The sequence below is a fragment of the Colletotrichum siamense genome (assembly GCF_013390195.1).
Source record: "Colletotrichum siamense strain Cg363 chromosome Unknown KSG_Cg363_contig02, whole genome shotgun sequence".
NCBI lineage: Eukaryota > Fungi > Ascomycota > Sordariomycetes > Glomerellales > Glomerellaceae > Colletotrichum > Colletotrichum siamense.
In genome coordinates this window covers 4,022,470-4,042,381 of record NW_023501015.1, presented here as the reverse complement: position 1 = coordinate 4,042,381, position 19,912 = coordinate 4,022,470, and the positions used below count along the sequence as shown (strand labels likewise).

Here is a 19,912-nt window from a genome sequence, read left to right as displayed (position 1 = left end):
TTTGTATACCACTGTACCATGTCAAGCGCAACGCTAGAGATCTCCCAGAGGCCCGTTTTTACTGACATTTTTCATGTTGGGGTGACTGTTCTATGCTATGCTGCCCATGACTTGAAGGGTTGATGTTTCCCTGATACCTTACTCCGTTCCCCAGATGTGGTCCATGATACCAAAATCCGCCCGTCTAAACGCCGCGGTCAAAATCCGGACCCAGACAAAGATCAAAGCTGCCATGCCTTTTGGCGCCTCCACTTTCCTCGTCTCCGTCTCCATTGTCTCCGTCTCCATTGTCTTCATCCCCGCCGTCTCCTCCCTTCGTCTCCCTTCGGCTCCCTTCATCTTCCTTTGTCTTCCTTCGTCTCTCTCAAACCCCATTGGCTGTGACGTCTAAATCAGGGGGCACTTGCCAGCCGTGGGCGCTCGCGGAACGCTTATATGCGTCAATGGCCTCCCAAATACCATAGTCTCCACTGGAGCCTAGGAGGCGGGCGGGGAAAGGATCGAGGCTGCACATTGCCATGCGGACTTGCAACAAGACACTCTCGATACTGCTAACTGGACTCCAGCCGCTGTTAGTCAGAAGCTCCATACACAAGGCGCCGCCAGCCGTGACATGTCCACCACCTCTCTGGGAAAATGGTAGAAACTTGGGGCGGATGACGCGGACGAATGGCGGTGAAAGGGGGAATTGTCGGCCGAAGCGAACCTCAAGAACGATGCTAGAAACTTTGTGTTTCTGCATGTCCTGGGCAAGCGGAAGAGAAAGTTCAAAGCTGTGAAGCTCGACAATCCACTGAAACATATTGCTCATGCTTTCAAAGTCGATATACCAGCCAAGTTCGTGCAATGGAGTTTTCGCTTGTAGCTTTTGCAACTTGCTGAGCTCCTTGCCGAGAAGCTTGAGTCCATTGTCGGTGGCCCAAGTAGGAGGTGGGAGTATGGGGAGCGAAGCCACATCCAGGGTGCCTGGTCTGAAGCTGAGCTTGCTGGGATCGGACTCGAGAATCATGATATCCTCATCGTCGTCCTCGGTGTGCTGAGTACCATCGGTGTTCCCTTTCATGCTTAACAATAGGTCGAAATCATCAGTTGTGTCAGGGATGTTGTCATGATCATCGTCGTCCACGACGAGCGGGTTTGAAGGAGACGATCCTTCAGGTCTCGCTTTTTGACGCCACTTTGGGAGTGCTGCGATGGGAATGCGAACCTTTGCGCTGATTCCGGCGACTGTACGCTGCGGATCTTGGGTGATGTACTCCGTCTCTGTCTTGGTCGCCGATGGTGCTTCATCAGCTTCAAGCTCCGCGTACCTGAAGGAACTCTTTCTCTGGATAACCAGATATCGGCACTGGATCCAGTCGACCTTGTCAACCACGTAATATGGCTGGCTTGATTTGAACTCGGCTGGCCGGTTGATGATTTCGCAGAGGCTAAGCGCCCCGGACATTTCAAGCTCTGATCCTACCCAGAGACCTGCCAGGTGTGATGATCCCGCATAACCTATGCTTACATTAAGAGCATTGCTGAAGTACACGCCGTGGCCATACGCACGGCCATGCAGTGTGTCCTTGAAGTCAAGGCCGGCTCTGATGATGCTGTGCCAGTTTCCAAGCGGGCTTCCGTGCCATGCGAACATGGTGGGATACCGGGCGGTGCTCTGCTGTTCCAACGCTTGGTTGAATCGTTGTTCCTTCTCAGGAGATCCCTGTGCGAAACGGAACTGCAACCAATTGCTGTCAAGGCCAGAAATCTTCTCATGCTCTCTATTCGATGCATACGCCATGTCGTTGGTGGCAGACTCGTCGCTCTGGTCCAGCTGGACGATGAAGGAGCGGTTGGACGCCACGATCCATCGAAGCAAAGCCAAAGCAGACTTGGTCATCTTGTCGTACTTCTTGAGAGAGATGTTCTTGTGGCCCAGAAGGTGTTCTCGCAACAATCGAATAGGCGGGATGGTCTGGATCAGACTTAGCAAAGCATCCCGTTGGTGAGTCACAGGCAGGTCGTCGAGGTCGTATTCGTAGAAGTACAACGCTGCCTCGCTTTCCTCGTCTTCAGCGGCAGCGTTGTCCGCGTCCTCCGCAGCAGGAGTTGTTTGCCCATTCGAGTCATTTATGCCGTAGGGGTTACTCTGATGCAGGTGTCTCAGAGTGGAGAACAGGCAATCGAACTCGACCATTCTGCCGACAATGTTGTCGTTCGCGTTGCGAATGACGCCGACGCTTGTAACACGACAATGGTGCAAATCCGGCTTCTCAACTCTGCCAGTGACGCAAACTGCCTTTTCCAAGACAATGAGATCTCCCGGCTTGAAGTTCACTTGCTGGCTGGTATCCAGGAAGAATTTCTTTCCCGAGATCGTGGCCTGCACTTTCAGAGGAGGGTTGATAACGAATGTAGGCACGTCTTGGGTGTTGAAGTCGTTGACACCTCCTGTGTTAGTCGCCGACTGATTGTATCCGACTGGTGCTATCGGCATCGAACCGTAACCGAAGAGCGGGACATAGATACCTAAGCCCTTGGGAAATTCGCGAATTCGATTGGCGTGCAGACCGTAAGCGCAGAAAGACACCAACAGATCGACAACAGAAGGTCGAGAGATGATGTCGTGTTCGATGCTAGGACCGAGGCCCAGAGCCATGTACTGGAAGAGACAGAGTGGCTCGTCGCATACGTACGGCTTAATTGCCGTCAATCCAGCACCGGTCTTTCGGTGACACACCAGACAATACTGGGTACTCTTCACAAAGTACCGTAGAGCGAACTGCATAGCTATCAATGGCATGCTGAGTTGATCCCGCTCACCCCGCGCATAGTCCTTGTTGAGAGAAGGGCGGGCAGCTGATGACACCTGCTGCTCGTCATCCGGCGTGTATTCCGTGCCATGGGCTGAAATACTCGTATCCGCACGCATGTGCCCTGCCTTGGCCTGCTCGTCCAGTAGTTCTTTGGCTCTGTCCCACGATACGGCGTATTCTAAGCGATACTTCAGGAGCAGCGACAGCTCCTTGTTCATGAAGGTGTCGATCGAGTTGGTGATGGGGATCTGAACGAACGGTGTGCCCTCCATAATCTTGCTCTCATCGTTGACGTCGACGTGGTTGAACTTGGGGTTAAATGCGGTAATGGTCGAAGCTAACGTGGGTTTGTACGACGCACACTTTCCAAAACTGAACTCCATCGAGGAAACGTGGCCCGGCGAAAGCTTTATGAAGTTCTCCACGGAAGGGTATGCTGAGTGGTATTTGCAGAGCAAGACGATGTAGCTGTCGCGCTCAACTTCCCAGGCCTCAAGTGTGTCGTCGGGAAGACCAAGATGCGACACGGGGAGCGAGAGTGCAAAGGTGCAGCCGGATTGCTGGTCAGCGGAGAGGTCCCCTAGGAATGCAATCTTTAAGCCTGCACTTTTGGCTTTGCGAAGATCGTCGATGACACGTCTGGTGATTTCACAAGTTCCCTGGGTAACGTCGGATTGTTGAATGTAAGCTGGGTTGGCATTTCCCAGGCCAAAGTCCATTATGTCGTCGTCATAGTCGTATTCGTCCTCCCCTTCGGTTTCTTCGTCGTCGTCGTCATTCTCGTCGTTCTCATCCGTCATCTCCACATCAGAGCCATTTCCGTCGGCAGCGAGGGCAGTGCTCAACTTCCTTGATAAGTAGGTAAGGGTCTCAAGCACCGTCTTGCTTTGTGTAGCGCTTGGAAGCTCGTCGAGAAGAGCAGATATAGACCGAGGAGTGGCATCATCATCTGTATAGGCCAAGAACCCTGAATTTTGTGGATAGTCGTCGATATTCAAGGTGATGAGGCGCATGACCAGAGGTGAGGAGATCGCGCCGTGTGAGAAGGTGAGGACAACCTGGCCATCGTCATCGCCCTTTGCGACCTGAGAGATCTGGTCAACAGTCTGCTGACAGGCATGCGCCAAATCGCTGTTGAATTTCCTGCGAGTCATGGCGACGATGAACCCGGGAGCAGGGAAATGCCGTTGCTGAAATGGGTCTGGAAGCCGGAATTTAGTACTTTGTGCCAGTGGGTTGGCCAGAAACGGTTTGTGAAAGCGATAATGGGAAGCAGAGGGATCAACGGTGCCGGCTCTTAAAGGGAAGAAGTTGGTTAAGAAAAGACCTGGAGAGGGACAGGGACGAGGGATATAGGGGACGAAAAGGGCCAGTCAGAAACGGAAAGGGAAGGAAAGAAAGGCAAGCGAAGGAAAGAAGAAGGGTGGAGACGACGAGAGACGACGACGACGACAAGAGACGGCGACGACAAAGACGCCGATAACGATGACGAGAGAAAATAGGCAAGAAGGCGGAAGTTGAAAATAGACACTGACCGTAATGTGAAGCAGGCGTAACGGGTAGAGTCCAGCTGTATGTGCTTCTTTGGGAGGGCGTACAATCAATCCTCTATTGTTTCCGAGAAAGAGCCGTCGACAAAAGCCTTGTCGACAGCCACTTAATTGTAGAGGCAAAGAAAGGCTGCCTGCAACAAACCGGCGGAAGAAATTAGCAGTTGAGTCGATTAGAAACCTCAAAGTTTGACTCACGAAAAAACGCAGAGGTCAAGGAGACCAAAAGGTGAGAAGGAGCAGGTCGGCGCGCTTAGGCAATGAAGGCAATAACGGGCTGGCTCTCCACCCCTTTTCCGGCACCCTTTTGGGCTATCCAGAGAGGGTGTTATTTGACCTGTTGGTTCTAGAAAGTCTCTTTTTTCAAGTTCCTGGAAACAAAAAGTGAGCTTACTGGAGCGGAAAGGAAGGTGTCGCAAGGTGTGGTGGTATGGGCAGGCGTACAAGGAGGTGCAGCTGGGTAAGGTATTTAGGAAAGACACAGTACCGCACCATACCACAAGGTAAGGGAATTACAGAGGTGAAGAGGTCAGGTTTGTCTCGCTTGGGAGTGACAGACCAGTCTCTATTGCCATCCATGACCAGATTCCCGCCCGGTCGCAGGCAACTGAGCAGGCAGGCGCTGCAGCCTGGGCCGAACCGCACCGCGGGAGGCCGACCTCTCCAACAGCGGCACGGAGTACCAACAACCGCCAAGGCTCCATTGTGCGAAGTGATTGGATGCCCAAGGCAAACTGCATGTTCCTCTTTCAGCGTTGGCACTCAGGAGGTCTAGGAATTAAGTCCATCGGAACCAACAACCAGGACGTTGGGGAATGGTTACATTGATTACACATTACATAAGGTGAGGTAAGTCAGTTAGGTTCCCCCTAGTGTTCCCCGAGCATGGAGTCGCATCGCATCGGAGATGGTCGTCCGGCCGGCCCCACGCAGACCGAAGCTCCCATCCTTACACTTGCCTTGCTTGCACCGTGACCGAGTCCTTGGTGTGAGGTAGACGCCTTTTCTTTTTCTTCTGGATCTTAATTGCGACGCACGCTTAATGCAACAGTCAATGCCTCCAATATACGAAAGATGAGAAAACCTCCAGACAATTACGTACCGCCGAGTACTTACACAAGAACACCACCAGCGCAACCCCGCTAAATCGCGTTCATTCGAAATCTTTCCAGCCCGTTAGACCTGAGCTGTACCGGCATGCCGCCCCTCCAACGATAGTAGCCAACAACTTTCTTCACCGCACCACCCCATCCCAGCGTTCCCCGCTGCCACGCCTTGGGACTCGTTGTACCGTCCCTACATTGCTGTACCATCATGGTCGGATTGACTGCCGAGTCAGCCATTACTTCAATGTCACCCACGCCGGGCTGCGGCATGTCGACGAATAGTTCGGTGTTCAGCCTCGACGGTCGTCTCCACCTAGACTGCGGCATCCCCATCCCGCCACTGCTGTAAACACGAGTTTTGCCGTCAACAGACGACAGGACCGACTCAATACTGTCAGACGCCACTTCGAAGTAAACCTCGAGACATCGTAATTGATCCAGGTAGATGATGAGCAGACATAGGATCGCCGCACCAGCCGAAGCAACCCAAAACACCCAGAACCGAGGCGCATTTGGTGAGTATTCGTCATTCATGGAGAGAATCGCCGATACCACGGTAAAGGGGAGGAGGATGCCGCCAAGATAAGTGACACGGTCGAGCGCACGCTGGTTCGCCTCTTTGTCGTCCGCCCAGTAGTTGCCTTGCAAGCTCGGAAGGGCCCGCACACTTTTTTCCGGTAAGCCTGCATCTCGTGTCCGTGGTTGCGCTGTCGTTAGGCCTCGGGTTGATGGCAGCCACGAAGTCTGGGGCGGTGCTGTAGTTGCCAGACGCGATATAGCGATGCGACGCTGCAGTCGGTCCAGGAGGTGTCGCCAGCTCGAATGGTGCATCTCACCCATGATGGGGTGCCGTCTAGGGTCTTGAGATTCGTCGAGATTTTGTTCCAAGGACTCGGTAGCCTGCCAGAACAACGACGCATCTTGTGAATCCGACTGAGGAAGCGTTTCGAAAAAGTCCAGCCATTTGCCGTATACCGACTCAAACAAGAGATTGGGAAGCTCTTCCCTGGCCACCTTTGTGTACCGAAACGTTCTCAGCAGGCTGTCCTCGAGACCTGGGATTTCGTCTCCTTCGGCAATCAAGACGTTCCACACAGAAGTACCATCCAGCTGCGATTCATCGATTTTGCTCTGCCACGACCTCGTCACAGATAGAGGTCGCCGAGCCTTTCCAAGCTGCGAAGACGGATCAAGCCAAACCGGTCGATCCAAAAACAGTACTATTGAATGGTCAGTTGAATGCCATAGCCAAGAATTTCCGCAATACTTGCCGTCAGCTTTGCTGCTCATCCACAAGGATGCATGAGAGAAGATGACAGACAGACCGTCTCCGGACAGCGAATGGAAGGGTGCTTCATCCATCACGTCCACCAAGTCCGACTGTCTGGCCGACGGCTTGTACCCAAGATCTGGCCCGATCGCAGTCCGATGGACTCTTACGAGTTCAGGATACTCAAAGGATATAAAACTGTCGCCATTGTCCTGCCTCAGCGGCCGATATCGCCGCCTCCCAGCGTGTGCCTCGAGAAATTCGGGGTGGACACCTAGTGAGTCCCTCAAGACCTGGACCAAGTCCAGCGGAAGCCCCTGGATGATGGTGAGCTTCCTGCGCCCTACAGACTCTCTCACGAGATCCTCTGCATGGCTCAGGAGTCGCTGCCTACATCTTTCACCCTCCCAGTCGAGAACATACGCGGATGAGACTGTCTCAGGCAGCTTGCTGCCGAGAGATGATCTGCGAACGAGTAAAGCCGGTTTGTTGGAGCGCTTGGTGTGTTCGACGGCGTCGCTCGCTGTGGGTGGCGGCGATTGGTGATCGACTTTCTCGGTGCTAGACATCGTTGAGATTCTTTCGAACAATTCTAGCCTGCAATAGATTCGGAGACATGAAACCTGCGACCTGCGACAGCCTTTGGCCGGGGCAGAAATTGCAGTTATTAAGAAGAATGCGATGGCTGGCACACTTGCCCAATCGACCGTCAAGTGACCTGCGCTAAGACCGTCTCGAAATATCGAATTGATGTTTTCTCTCCAGCTTCACCGGAGGGCACTAGCTCCCCCTTAACCTAGCCTTAGCCACTTGGTGCAGGCGACAGCCATGGCAGCTCCATGGTGGCTTCTTCGTAAAATGACAGGCTCGACATTTGGCGAGCCTTAGCTTCGAAGCTATCCAAGGGGATCAACAGTCCTTGCCACGTCAAGCCGTACCACGCGCATTCGGTGCTTGCGACGCGTGGGAGATGTGCTCTTTACCGCTCGTCTTGTCTTGGAATGAGGAGGTGCGAATGTTGAGAAAACAAGGAGAAGACTGACTGACTATAGTCGCTAAATTGGTCATCAGATGTGGTGCCTGAGTCGCTTGCATCCTATTGGTCTCTCACCGAGACCTTCGCCGAAGTGGGGGTTGCTTTATCTTGCGGTCGTCTTCCGGCGGGGTTAGACGCGTCCAGCGCGACTCACCGAAACATCGACCGCCGACAACGCTCTCTACCTCAACACCCCACGAGGCCACTGGACTCGCATCCTGTATCCGCGACCATGGAACAACCAAGGGAATCGACGATGTACCAACAGCAGCCTGAGCTGACGCCCCTCGAGGCGGAGGTTCTTGAAGAGTACGAGAAACTGGCGGACAACATGAAAAAGGTTTGTCCATAGGAGCCCTCTCGCCGTTCTGATGAGCCATGTATGCTGACTTGATTGTCCACGCAGCTGGCATCTACACTAGAGGATCTGAGCAGCTCCCCCAGCACCGAAATCCTGGATGGTCTTCGCGAACTAGAGCGCAAGACGAGCTTGGTCTTCACCCTTCTGAAGGCTAGCGTGTACAGCATAGTACTGCAACAAGAGATTGACTGGGGCGATCAAGCTGGCAACCAGGAATAGAAGGAAGTTAGATGACGAAACGATACATCTGGACAAAAGAAGACGCTGGCACTTTGACAGACACGGTTGAAAGAACAACGGAGGTGTCCTTGCGCACAAGACATACGGCTGCATGGGCAAATGATGAAGCATACGACCAAGAGCAGATACCCTTTAATTAAGAGCAGGGAATGATGAAAAAAGCTCAATTTCAACCTTTCCTAATCACCGTGTAACTTTTGGAAATGCTCGTAACATGATACCTATGCGCGTCTCCATGGCATAGGGGGCCTTGGAGCCGATTTGCCCAGGCCATGGCGAGACACTTGGCGACTAGATGCGAAGCAAAATACATGCGCTCCAAACGGGCACAAAAGCTCGTGAACTCAGGCGACGGGCAGCATTGCCTTGTTGGTTCGAGCTTGGCTAGGCAGGAAGACAGCGGTTTTCCGGCAGGCCAATGTGCCAATTTGCGAATGGGTCAAATTATGCATACCTTACTTACGTGACAAGCTGCCAAACTCATGACACCCATTGCACGACACAACATGGACCAGGAGGCAGGATGCGCCAGGTGTGGAGGATCTGATCTGGGGTTCGCATGGCGGGGCCTTGTAAGTACGTGCATTTGGACGAATGAACCAATGAAGCTACCGGCAAGCTTCCAGCTCGGGCCCAGTGGATGATCGGAACCTCTACCTACCTTACTTTTACCCTTCACCTTAAGAGCTCTCACTGTGAGCTAAATCGCTGAAACATCCTTCGACACAAAGAACCTGACTTGCCCAGTCTGGTGTTGGTGTCGTATTGCTCACCGCCCGCCGGCAGAGCGACGTCTTGAACCAGCTTGCTGTTCTGACGAGTCTAAACTTAGCATCATCGCACTCATCAGAAGCTAACGACACAACGTCCGTCCCTGCCGTTGTCGTCCTAGTTGTTCCATTTACCTCTTGCCGTGGTTGCTGTTGGCCCTGCCCGTGCTTGCCATCTCAGTCCTCCCTGTCGTTTGGTCTTGCCGCTCCCTATCGTCCTGTGTGCACCATTCGGATACTGGGCCAAACCGACACGACAAACGCCCGCCCGTCGCTGTGGTTCCCCCCCAGAACACACTACACTGACCTACCACCACCTTAGCCTGAGGCACGTCCGACGTCTTGGCACACACTCCCACTCAACCCTGACAGCATCGCCTCAAACGCATCTCACGACTGCTTCCTGACCTCCATTGGACTCGGGCCGCCCTCCAGTCCGAACGCTGCAATTCGCTCCTCCCGGCTCGCCCCAAATGCATCGCGCAGCAGCAAGGGCTTTGCGGACAACCTACCGATGTACGGCCCGTAGCTTCGCACGCAACAGCCGGCGAGGCCTCTTCGAACGCTATCCTCCATCGTCTTCCTTTTCAACCCGACCCGTCCTGCGATCCTCTCCTCAACGAACTTCCTCCGAGCATGCTGACCAGCTGAATTCCTCCATGTATTTCCGCCGATTTTCTGTCGCCCTCGTGTCTGGCCTCGTCGGCTACGGCGCATGGTACTCGTACAACGGGACAGCTATTAACAAGTCACACTTGACAAGAAGCTTCACGTCTGGCGCGACCGGCCCCGCCGGCGACGCTGCTCCTACGCGCACCGTTCTAGTCGTCGGTGCCGATCAATTACACACGGGGACCTTTGTCGGAGAGGGACCGATATCGAAGACGTCGAGCGACGACGGACGGAAGATTATCGAGATGTTGACCCCGGAGCAGGCCACCCAGAAACTGCGCAAGACGGAACAGTCCTTCATGGTCAACAGAGGACAGGGCGTCGTCCGATATGACTTGGTCCAGCTACCTAGCAACGATCCCATCGAGGACGACCACGCCGAAAAGATCGTCGAGGTCCCCAACAAGGCGGCTGGCGCAGTTGGAAATAGCAATGATTGGATGTTCTGGGGCGTTTTCGACGGTCATGCGTAAGTTTGCGTGCCCTCAATGGAGCATTCGTAGTTGCTAACCAAGCGATAGCGGCTGGACCACATCTGCGAAGTTGCGCCAGGAGTTGATTCTCTCCGTGGCCAAGGAGCTCAACACTACGTACCAGGCGTCCAAAGACCTGTCTCCGCCCGCCGAGGCCATCGACGCGGCCATCAAGTCCGGCTTCACCCGTCTGGACGATGAGATCGTCAACCAGAGCGTCGACAGGGTTTTCAAGGCTGGCTCTAAGACCATGGCTGCTGAACTCCTCGCGCCTGCCCTGTCGGGCTCTTGTGCGCTCCTGTCCTTCTACGATAGCCGATCGAAGCTTCTGCGCGTCGCCTGCACCGGCGATTCGCGTGCTGTACTCGGCCGCCGATCATCCAACGGCAAGTGGACCGCCACCGCTCTCTCCGTGGACCAGACCGGCAGCAACCCCGACGAGGCCACGCGCATGCGCAAGCTCCACCCGGGCGAGGACCGCGTCGTGCATAATGGCCGCGTACTCGGTGGTCTGGAGCCCACGCGCGCTTTCGGCGACGCCAGCTACAAGTGGAGTCGGGACATCACCAACCGCCTCAGAGAGTCTTTCTTCGCCCGCTCTGCCTCGCCCCTCCTCAAGACGCCTCCTTACGTCACCGCCGAGCCTGTCGTCACCACGACTAAGATTGAGCCCGAGAACGGGGACTTCGTCGTCATGGCCACTGACGGCCTGTGGGAGATGCTGACCAACGAGGAGGTCGTCGGTCTCGTCGGCAAGTGGATCGAGAGCCAGGCCAGCGGCTCCGGCTCGCAGTTCGACTCGGCCTGGTCCAAGATTTTCGGATCCAAGCAATCTGGTCTGCCTGTTGAGCAAGCCAACGACAAGGGAGTTGACGGGCAGAAGACGCCTATCCGCCTCCAGCAATGGGGCATCTCCCCCGACGCCCCCGAACGGTTTGTCGTCAAGGACAAGAACGTAGCCACCCACCTCGTGCGCAACGCTCTTGGTGGAAAGAACGAGGAGCAAGTGTGCGCCCTGTTGACCCTACCCTCCCCCTTTTCTAGACGCTATCGGTAAGTCTATTATCTCGGTTTTTGAATCTGCTTCGTTTGATTCAGGACTAACACCCTACGTAGTGACGACTTGACCGTCCAGGTCATCTTCTTCGGCCACGGTGAGAAGACGGGCGAGGTCAACCTGAACGAGGAGGCCACGGCTCAACAGCTCTTGAAGGCCAAGCTTTAAATGGAGTTTCCCAGCACAAGGTGATGAGAGGAAACACTGCCAGGAAGTTGAGCGACTCTGGAGACAACAGGTCTCAAGCAAAAAGCAGTGGTAAAACAGTGAGTGAGAGAGTAAAAAAGAGAGACCGTGACTGTACCAGTGCTTTAGTCATTATGTGAATAGCGATACGAGGGGGAAAGGGAGCTGCTGAAATGCGCTCAGACTCACGGACAGCGATAACAGGATGGCGTCAACTATCAGGGCGTCCGAAGTATTCAGAAAAAAAAGAGGGCGATCTTGTACTAGCAATAGCCTTGCTGCCAGATAGAGTTGAGGTTTTGTTGCGTTGGAAGCTTACGCGGGCTGTAGTAATTCCTCAAAAACAGAGATATATCCGCGTCTGAAGGGAATACAGCTTCAGCACACAACATGTGATCAAAGTAGTCCGTGAGCCTAGCTATGACCCGTCTTCCCAAGTCCCACCTGTCAGTAATTGAGACTATCCTGACCTCTGGATCGCATTCAACATTCAACCACCAGAACCCCCTTCCAAGTCGATTCGTCCCGCGTTCAAACCAGTCCTGGGCCCCGATGACCAACCCTCGGATGACGCCAGTCCAGACGTCCGCTCAGCCGGCCCGTCCCACCGAAAGCTATCCCATCTGCGGCTACTCACAGACAAACCTCACGGGCACAAGGCAGAGTCCGAGTTTTTACGTTTCATTCATGGATGGTAGTAATGATGGCCAAAGGGTTTACAGCAATATATCGCTCCTCCCCTCAACAACTACGACAACCCCTAGTTTCCTTTCCATTCACCCACCCCCGCGCACGACACTTGCCTCTCTCATTCTCTCTCTCTCTTGACTCTGTCTGTCTCTTTGTTTGAGTATCCCACTCGATAAACGCCAGGGGTTGGTTTCCAGTAAAACAAAATCAACAAGAAAAAAAAAGGCGACCAAGCAAAAACAAAATAACTCCCAATGATGAAGGCGCGGAGACCATATGCTGCTGGTTTGGTTTTGTTTTCGTCGTGAGAATCCCAAGGAGGTCCGAAGGGTCGTTAAGTAGTTTTTCTTTCCGCCTTTGCAATTCGAGGCATGAGTGATATCCTTTTTCGTTCATACCCTTCGTTCTCCTGTTCAAATTCTCTGGCGTGTTTCTTCCTCTCTCCAATCTCGTCGCTGTAAATGATAGTCCATGACCCTGAGCAGCACCCAAACCCTTGCCCCTGATGCATCTCTCTCCCTCTCTCTCGTACTAGAGGATCCACCCCTTCTCACCCATTAACGTGAAGTTCTTGATACATAGCCTTGTTGGTTGTTCAGATCTGACAGACGGGTGACCATGCGCAGACCGCAGGGATGGGTTTCGAAACCACGTTAGTCTCCGCCATTCACCTCGAATGGTCGTCTCCTTCGTGGTGGAGGGTTACGCTGTTGAACTCCTCGAAAGGATCAGCAACCTCACCACCAGGAGTCGCCAGGCCGCTGTCCAATGGCACTCCCTTCGCGTTCATCGGCCTGGATCCGCTGAGATCCACACTCTCGCTCTCCTTCACGTTGCGGAAGTTGACTGTGTCAACACCGCGGCCTGCAACGGGTACAATTGGCGGCTTCATGTGGCGGATCAACGCCCACTGAGTCGTCCTGAAGAACGGATGCGCCTTGATATCCGAAGCACCAGCCTTGGCACCTAACCTCCTGTTCTCATCCTTGATCAGGAGTTTGCGGATTAAAGATTTGCAGAGACTGTAGACTCGTTAGCAATGTTTCTGTGGAATCCAGCCGGTTGGCAGCTTACTTAGTCAGTTGCGGAGCCCCGGCGTGATCCGGGAAGGGGATATCTTCTCTCAAGATATTCGCAAAGGTTGCATTGCGGTTCTTGCCCTTGAAGGGAGTGGTGCCGTAAAGCATCTCGTAGATCAAGATGCCCAGTGTCCACCAGTCCACCGCACTTGTGTGGCCGCTACCCTTAATGACCTCCGGTGCGATGTACTCCTCCGTTCCGACAAATGAGTTGGTGCGGAAATTTGCGATGCACGATCGGGTATCGACATGCATTGACATATTGCTGGCACCGTTCTTGCCGACGACCATGGTGGGCTTACCGCCGAGGTCAGACTGCTTAGACAAATCAAAGTCCGAAAGCATGATGTGGCCCGACTGGTGGAGCAAGATATCTGCGATGCCGTCAGCAACCGATTGGTAAGCAGTCGTTTGCGGTCAACTTACTCTCTGGCTTCAAGTCGCGATAGATGAAGCCCATCAAATGCAGATACTCCAAGGCCGCGGTGACTTCAGCGGCATAAAAGCGAGCGTCATCCTCGGGGATGCATTTGCCAGGGCGGGTCTGGAGTGCTCGGAAGAACTCTCCACCACTGCAGTATTCCATGCAGAGGTACAGGTAGTCCTCGGATTGGAACGAGTGGTAGAGCGTCACAATGAAGGGGTGGTTACTCGTGGCCAGAATCTCCTGCTCAGCGAGAGCACGCTTGATTTTGTTTCGCTTGATCATTTCCTTCTTGCTCAACACTGTAACGAGTCAGCTTCACGTTGGCGACACACGTTCACTTTGAGAGATTATACCTTTCATTGCGTAGAGCCGACTGCTCTTCTTCTCACGGACCAAGTAGACCTTGCCGACATCGCCCTTGCCGATCAACTTGATCTTGTCAAAGCTTTGAGGGCCGACCTCGACGTCGCGGACCTTGATGGAGTTGGAGCTGTACGTCCGCCTGAAGGCGAGGCTGTTGCGATTGGGTGGTGGCAAGTTGCCAAGAGTGTCCTTATCCGGGACGCCCAGGTTCGAGGCGGAGGCGGAACCGTTAATACTCGCCGAGTCAACCATCTCGAGGGTGCCCGAGTCCTTGTTTATGAGGAGGGGATCTTTGGCCAGCTCGGCGGTCGCCGGACGCTCGGCGCTGCCCTTGCCCTTTGAAAAGAGACCCTGGGCGTTGGGTGCGCTGGCAACTCTCCTAAGTTTCCGGGCCAATTCCTCCCTGCCGGCGCTTGTGGTCTGCTCTGGGCCGCCGTCGGGGCCCTGGATCTTGAAATTCGGGGTATCTGGGGGACTGGGTGGTACGGATTCGTTGTTGTGATGGCGGAGGCCCGGCTGGCCTTGGTGCGCAAAGTAGGGGTTCGCGTGGGCGGTTGGGCTCAGAGCCTCGTCGAGAGGGTTTCCTTCGCTGGCGGTGGTGTTTGTTCTCAATCGGCCAACGGTGCCCTTGAAGAAGCTGCTTCCGAATTTGCTCCGTACTTCGGGGCGCGTGGGGGCAGCATCTTGGGAAGAGTGGACGTGGGCGGTGGAGGACTTCTCCCTGTCTCGGTCGGCGCCGCTGTTGAGGTTGATGCGAAAGAGGTTCTTCAGCTTCTGATTGAACTGGGCGGCGCCATTCTGATGGGTTCGGCTGGCAGGCATATCGGAATCTCGGGGGTGCGCAATCAAGCGACCGATGCCATGGCTGAGCGGACAATTGCAGGAGAGGTGAAGAGGGCCGAGTGTGTCGGAGAGAAAGGTAGACGGTGACGACGCGAGGAGCGAGGTGAGGGGGAAGAGAGCCAGCAGCCAGGTCGGACGTGGAGAGAGAGGGAGAGGTGTAGGCGAGGTGGAGGTAGGTGGAAGAAGATGGACGGCGGGAGCAGAAAGGTTGGTTGGTGTAAGTAGGTAAGGTAGGTAGGTAGCGTTGGTAAATCTAATGTAGGTACCAAGGCTGGAGGAAAGGCAGGTAAATGGCAGGTAGGTAGTAAGTAGGTAGGCAGGTCGGTAGGTATGGACGGGATGGTAAGGTGACGGGAAAGTTGGAGTGAGTTAGTAATGTGGGCATAGCGCCTTTCTTGGATGGACTGAACTGCGGCGGCTTCACACCACCACGCCTTTCGCTCTCTCACAGTCGGTCTCTGCTCTCTGCCTCCCGCTCTCTCACACACCACACACTTACCCACACCTGGGCGCCCCCCCGCTGTTCCTGCTCGCTCTGGGCTCTGGGCTCTGGGCTGGGTGGCCGGCCGCCGCTGGTGGACGAGGGACCCGACCCGAGAGGGTTCAGTGTCCCGCCGTAGGTACCTGCCTATGGTGGTGGAGTGCAAGTGTCCAGGCCCGCTGAGGCGGACAGCGGGCTGGGCTTGCCTGGTTGACCGCGGTGCTGGCGCAGCCCGCGTGGGAGCATGGCCTTTTCGGCTTGCTCCTCCTCGCTAGGGAGGTACTCGCGCGTACTACATACTGACGGCGCTCCCTGCCCATCGCCCTCGTTGAGCTACCTACCTGCTACCGGGCAGTGCAGCTTGAGGCACAGGGGGTAGCCCAGCGCAGGCGCAGGACTTTGTAGTGTAGGACGGCGGGCAGCCAGCGAGAAACACGCCTTCGGGGGCAGAGGCCACCAGCACCAGGGCGGGCGACGACTTGCAAGGGAGTTTACTGCGTCTGGCACACGCTGCACCAGAATAGGACGGATTGCTGGCAGGGGTGTCCGGTGAAGGCGGGCCCCGGTCTCTGGGCTGTCTGGGCCCGGTCCACGCCCACGGCCGGGCAGTCGTCCTCTTCGTGAGGTGAGCGATTCAACCAATCTCGCAGGTCCTTCTGCTTCTTCTCCTTCTTCATGGGCAAATGGCTCACGGCTCGTGGGCTGGCTGATGGGCGGGCTTCGCCTTTGCGATTGGTGCCCTTTTTGCCGTTCTTTACCCAGCAGGCCAACCACAATCGTCATCGCCTCCTCTTCCAGAGAACCATCCATTCGATCGCCGTCAGAATCCCCGTCGTCTTCGTCCCAATTGTGGCTGTAGGTACCCGCCTGGTAGCTCTGCAGTACCTGCCTTACTGTCTCCCAGCAATCAACCTTTTTCCTTCTTCGCAGTTGAGCACTGAAGTTGTCCACAGCCTGACCCCTGGCCTGCTTCTCCAACTCTATCCCTCGCTGCTTTGCCCATCATTTGTGCCGTTGCATCAAACAACCGTTCGTTATCCTTTTCCAATCCTCGTCGACTTCAGCCGTTCTGAGTAATGCACCTCTACCTGCCCATCACAACGGCCCGCGAATGGAGTAGGAGGACATAATCCGGCGAAAATCACGGGAAAACAGACGCCTAGTCCAAATGGCTTGGAACTGAGCGCAAGCCCATGCACGCAGGGGCCAAGATAGCTGGCGGCGCAAGGTATCCGTAGCTCGCGATACGATACGAAAGCCCGCCGGCGATTAATACGTGCCAGGCGGAAAACAAACCAGAGCATCACCGGACAACCGCCGTCGTGGGATTCTGCCGCAGGCTGCTGCTGATGTTGGGGTGTTTGGGGTCGTGCAAAAACAACCGAGACCAGCAATTGATCGGACGCATTGCCATGAGAGCACAGATGTTGGGCGCCTTTTCTTTGCCTTTGGCCTTGCAGGACATTCCATGCCGTAGGCTTGGGACACACTTTGGATTGAGCTTGTCTCTGTGTCTAATAAGACACTCGCGATACCTCCAAGACACCCGTTCGTCTACCTGAACGACTGAGGCACTACTTTACACACCGTGCCAGACCCAAAAGGTACCCTGTTCCCGTATCGTGCCGAGGAATCCCGCGCTACGGATACTTCCTTCAGCGCCATATCTCAAGCTAGAGCCATGTACTGCGGTGCCATCAGTGGCGCCGGCCTGTTTCCTCCCCTCCTTTTCCCCTCAATCGGTCCATTCTACCCTACCTTACACCAGGAACGACATCTCACTGGCGAAGCCGTCCTCAGAGACGCGGATTCGTCTGCGATCTAATCAATAAGCAAAAATCCGCAGAGCACGCCAACGCCGCAAACCCGCCTAAACCCATCGCCACCTTCCGAAGCTGAAGTTGGTTCCGTCTGCTCTTCGACAAATCAGGCGTCCCAATCTCACAGCTGTGCAGTGGTCCGTCCGCCGACCCTCCAACCGTGCCGCACTGGAAACATTCTAGAACGGATCTTCAGGTCATTTTTGTTGTTTCCTGCGTCTGAGGGTGTTGAGCCTGGCGAAAATCACCTCTCAAACAAATCAGCGTCGCCTGCCTGACTGCCACCATGCAAGAAACTCTCGAAACTCGATGCAAACTGCGATCCGGTATTCGGCCTCTTTTCCCGCCGCCCCTGCTGAAGGCGAAAGGGCTGGGACTTGTTTCTTATTGAACAGCGGCCCTCCCTGGATGCTGAGGTGTCACTCCACTCGCCTCCTCATGCAACATCCAGCAATCTCCCCCACAAAACGCCGCACATCCCCGCCGATGATGTAAGGTCGAATGCATTTCCAATCCGCTGTAGCGCCCTGCTCCCGTCCCGCTTCAACCTGAACCATCAATTTCGCAAGAGCCGCAATGCCAAGTCATCCCTTCTAACAATCAACCATGCGTCCATATTGGAGACGAGACTCTCCGGCGCATCCGCTTCCGCCGCCCGTCAGCACGATGCCCCGGCGAACTGCCCACCGCACAGTCTGGGGAAGTGGAAAACCGCAGAGCGACCTCTCCCAGTATCCGAATGTGCCCGTCTGACCGATTTTTGCAGGGGGGGACTAAAATGCAACGGCCACCCTCGTTGTCTTGACGTGCCCATTATCCCTAGGGAGGCGCAGTCGGTCAACCCTCATCCGAAACCATGCCACGAAGCTTGGTTCCTCCTAGCATGCTTAAGTCGCCTCGCCCGTATTGTGGTTACAGTGCCTCCTGTCGCTGTCGACGACGAAATGTGTCACGTTGTGCAACGGTCAGCCACATCATTCGTCTACCGGCATGTCCTCTGCTCCGTTATCCTCTTCTTCACTTGGCAGGTTTTGATCTCGCAGGAGAAGAAGGTCCTTCAGCTTTCGCCTGTTGTTGCGCCAAGTAAGGAAATCTTCCTCTCGCTGATCCTGGATCGACGGTGTGATCTGATTGCCCGCCTCATCGAAAAGGTAGTCTGGGAGCTCGGTCCCATCATTGGGAGCATATCGCTTGACTGACACCTGCGGCCCGTCCCCTACCTGCCAGGCGACAGGAAGCATATGTAGATCCTCAATATGTGATTCGAGGTCTTCTGATGTGGGGAAGTCGCGAGGCGGTTGCTGTTTGGCGCACTTGGCCCAATGGCACCGATACGGCTGGTTTCTCGCGTGTGCTACAGCAACATGCTTCTGAAGGGTAGAAAAGTTGTGAAGCTCAGCCACGCAGCCTTCCCATTCGCAAATGTAGACGTTGAAGTGTGGACTCAGACCTTCGTAAATGGCCCTCGGTTGAGGCGAAGCTGCCCTTGGTGGTCGACCACGCCGCTTCTGCTTTCCCGCATACATTTGACCTGCCTTTGGCCTGTCCGGGCGTAGTTTCCTTGGTCCCTCTCCTGCATCCCGCGGGAACTTATTGAGAGCCCCCTTGGGCCGTCCGCGTCTCTTTGGCTGCGGCTGAGGAGTTGCGCCAGACGACACTGCTTCTTCAACCTCAGCTTCAGCCTCGGCCTCCACCTCATCCTCTGGCTCATCAATGTCCATGTCTGGCAAGGCCGGTTTGGACAGGCTTACACTTGAAGCCGCCTGAGCTGCGAGCCTCCTGAATTGAGGAGAGAGGTCGGATATGACCAAGTCGTCAGCATCATCTTCTACCGTTCTTGTTGGAGTTGTTCGCGAGGGTTTCCTGGGACTGGACTTGATGACGACAGCGAAGTTCGACTTCTGTGCGGGTTGTGCCGGGGATGTCTTCTTCGCTGCAGCAGGTGTTCTGGCCGGTGGGAAATTGCTGTCCGAACGACGGCTGAAGAATCCATCGAGCGTGCCTTGTCGAGGCAGAGGTATGTGACTGCGAGAAATACCATACTTTGATTTCGTCTCTGAAGGTAGCGGGGGCGGCATCTTGGCAACCTTGGTGAGATTGCAATTGAGCAAAGTTGGGAGATCCAGGGATCTCAGCTCAGACGAACTCGTGGAGCCCACCGATTTTGGATCAAATGAGTTGGAGGGGTAATTCTGAGGAGTTGAGAATAGCCGGAAACGAGAGACGGACTGGTATGATTTAGACTAAATGATATGTCTGAGCAACAAGACTCGCTGAAAGACCGTTAGGCGAAGGACGTTGAGCCGAGGGTTTGATGGAGTGAGGTGAAGACGCGTTGGCAGGTTAGACAGACAGCGCGCCTCACACTGGAAAAATAAGCGGGGTTACCTAATCGGGCTGAGTTGCGGTTTGCACCTGCTCTGCGACAGCTCCCCCGCTCTGCGGATAGGCTCATCCGTTTCTAAAAACAACGTCTTTCTAAGATCTGTAAGTATACGAGTGCTCAAATGGAACTGAAATACAATCTAGTTGGGGATATTTGCATCAAATTGGCCATGGCACCATCTACCACCGAAAATCATGACCTGACAGATACATGGAGCTGGGACACGCCAGATACATCACCTCTCACCGAGCCTTCAATCGCACATGTAAGCCATCGTGACAGGAGAACATCAAGAGACCATGAG

The 19,912-nt window shown here is 54.8% G+C and overlaps 6 protein-coding genes across 6 annotated transcripts; 2 read left to right on the top strand and 4 right to left on the bottom strand.

The window, feature by feature from the left end:
* Positions 1 to 364: 364 nt before the first annotated feature.
* Positions 365 to 3,952, bottom strand: CGCS363_v003035 (Ubiquitin-conjugating enzyme E2Q-like protein; the record flags this gene model as incomplete). Its single annotated transcript, XM_036634884.1, has 1 exon — positions 365 to 3,952. The coding sequence occupies one exon, from the start codon at positions 3,950 to 3,952 to the stop codon at positions 365 to 367; it is 3,588 nt and encodes a 1,195-aa protein (XP_036500818.1).
* Positions 3,953 to 7,992: 4,040 nt separating this feature from the next.
* On the top strand, positions 7,993 to 8,340 carry DAD3 (DASH complex subunit DAD3; the record flags this gene model as incomplete). The annotated part of the gene is made up of 2 exons (XM_036634883.1): positions 7,993 to 8,100; positions 8,167 to 8,340. The coding sequence occupies 2 exons, from the start codon at positions 7,993 to 7,995 to the stop codon at positions 8,338 to 8,340; spliced, it is 282 nt and encodes a 93-aa protein (XP_036500817.1).
* A 501-nt stretch (positions 8,341 to 8,841) lies between these two features.
* On the bottom strand, positions 8,842 to 9,307 carry CGCS363_v003033 (uncharacterized protein; the record flags this gene model as incomplete). Its single annotated transcript, XM_036634882.1, has 4 exons — positions 8,842 to 8,969; positions 9,028 to 9,061; positions 9,135 to 9,174; positions 9,267 to 9,307. 4 exons carry the CDS (start codon positions 9,305 to 9,307, stop codon positions 8,842 to 8,844), a joined length of 243 nt encoding a protein of 80 aa, XP_036500820.1.
* A 297-nt stretch (positions 9,308 to 9,604) lies between these two features.
* Positions 9,605 to 11,501, top strand: CGCS363_v003032 ([Pyruvate dehydrogenase [acetyl-transferring]]-phosphatase 1; the record flags this gene model as incomplete). The annotated part of the gene is made up of 4 exons (XM_036634881.1): positions 9,605 to 9,792; positions 9,895 to 10,272; positions 10,325 to 11,329; positions 11,393 to 11,501. 4 exons carry the CDS (start codon positions 9,605 to 9,607, stop codon positions 11,499 to 11,501), a joined length of 1,680 nt encoding a protein of 559 aa, XP_036500819.1.
* A 1,375-nt stretch (positions 11,502 to 12,876) lies between these two features.
* Positions 12,877 to 14,900, bottom strand: nrc-2 (Serine/threonine-protein kinase nrc-2; the record flags this gene model as incomplete). The annotated part of the gene is made up of 4 exons (XM_036634880.1): positions 12,877 to 13,231; positions 13,284 to 13,662; positions 13,715 to 14,014; positions 14,069 to 14,900. 4 exons carry the CDS (start codon positions 14,898 to 14,900, stop codon positions 12,877 to 12,879), a joined length of 1,866 nt encoding a protein of 621 aa, XP_036500822.1.
* A 3,296-nt stretch (positions 14,901 to 18,196) lies between these two features.
* Positions 18,197 to 19,300, bottom strand: CGCS363_v003030 (uncharacterized protein; the record flags this gene model as incomplete). The annotated part of the gene is made up of 1 exon (XM_036634879.1): positions 18,197 to 19,300. One exon carries the CDS (start codon positions 19,298 to 19,300, stop codon positions 18,197 to 18,199), a length of 1,104 nt encoding a protein of 367 aa, XP_036500821.1.
* Between the last annotated feature and the right edge of the window lie 612 nt (positions 19,301 to 19,912).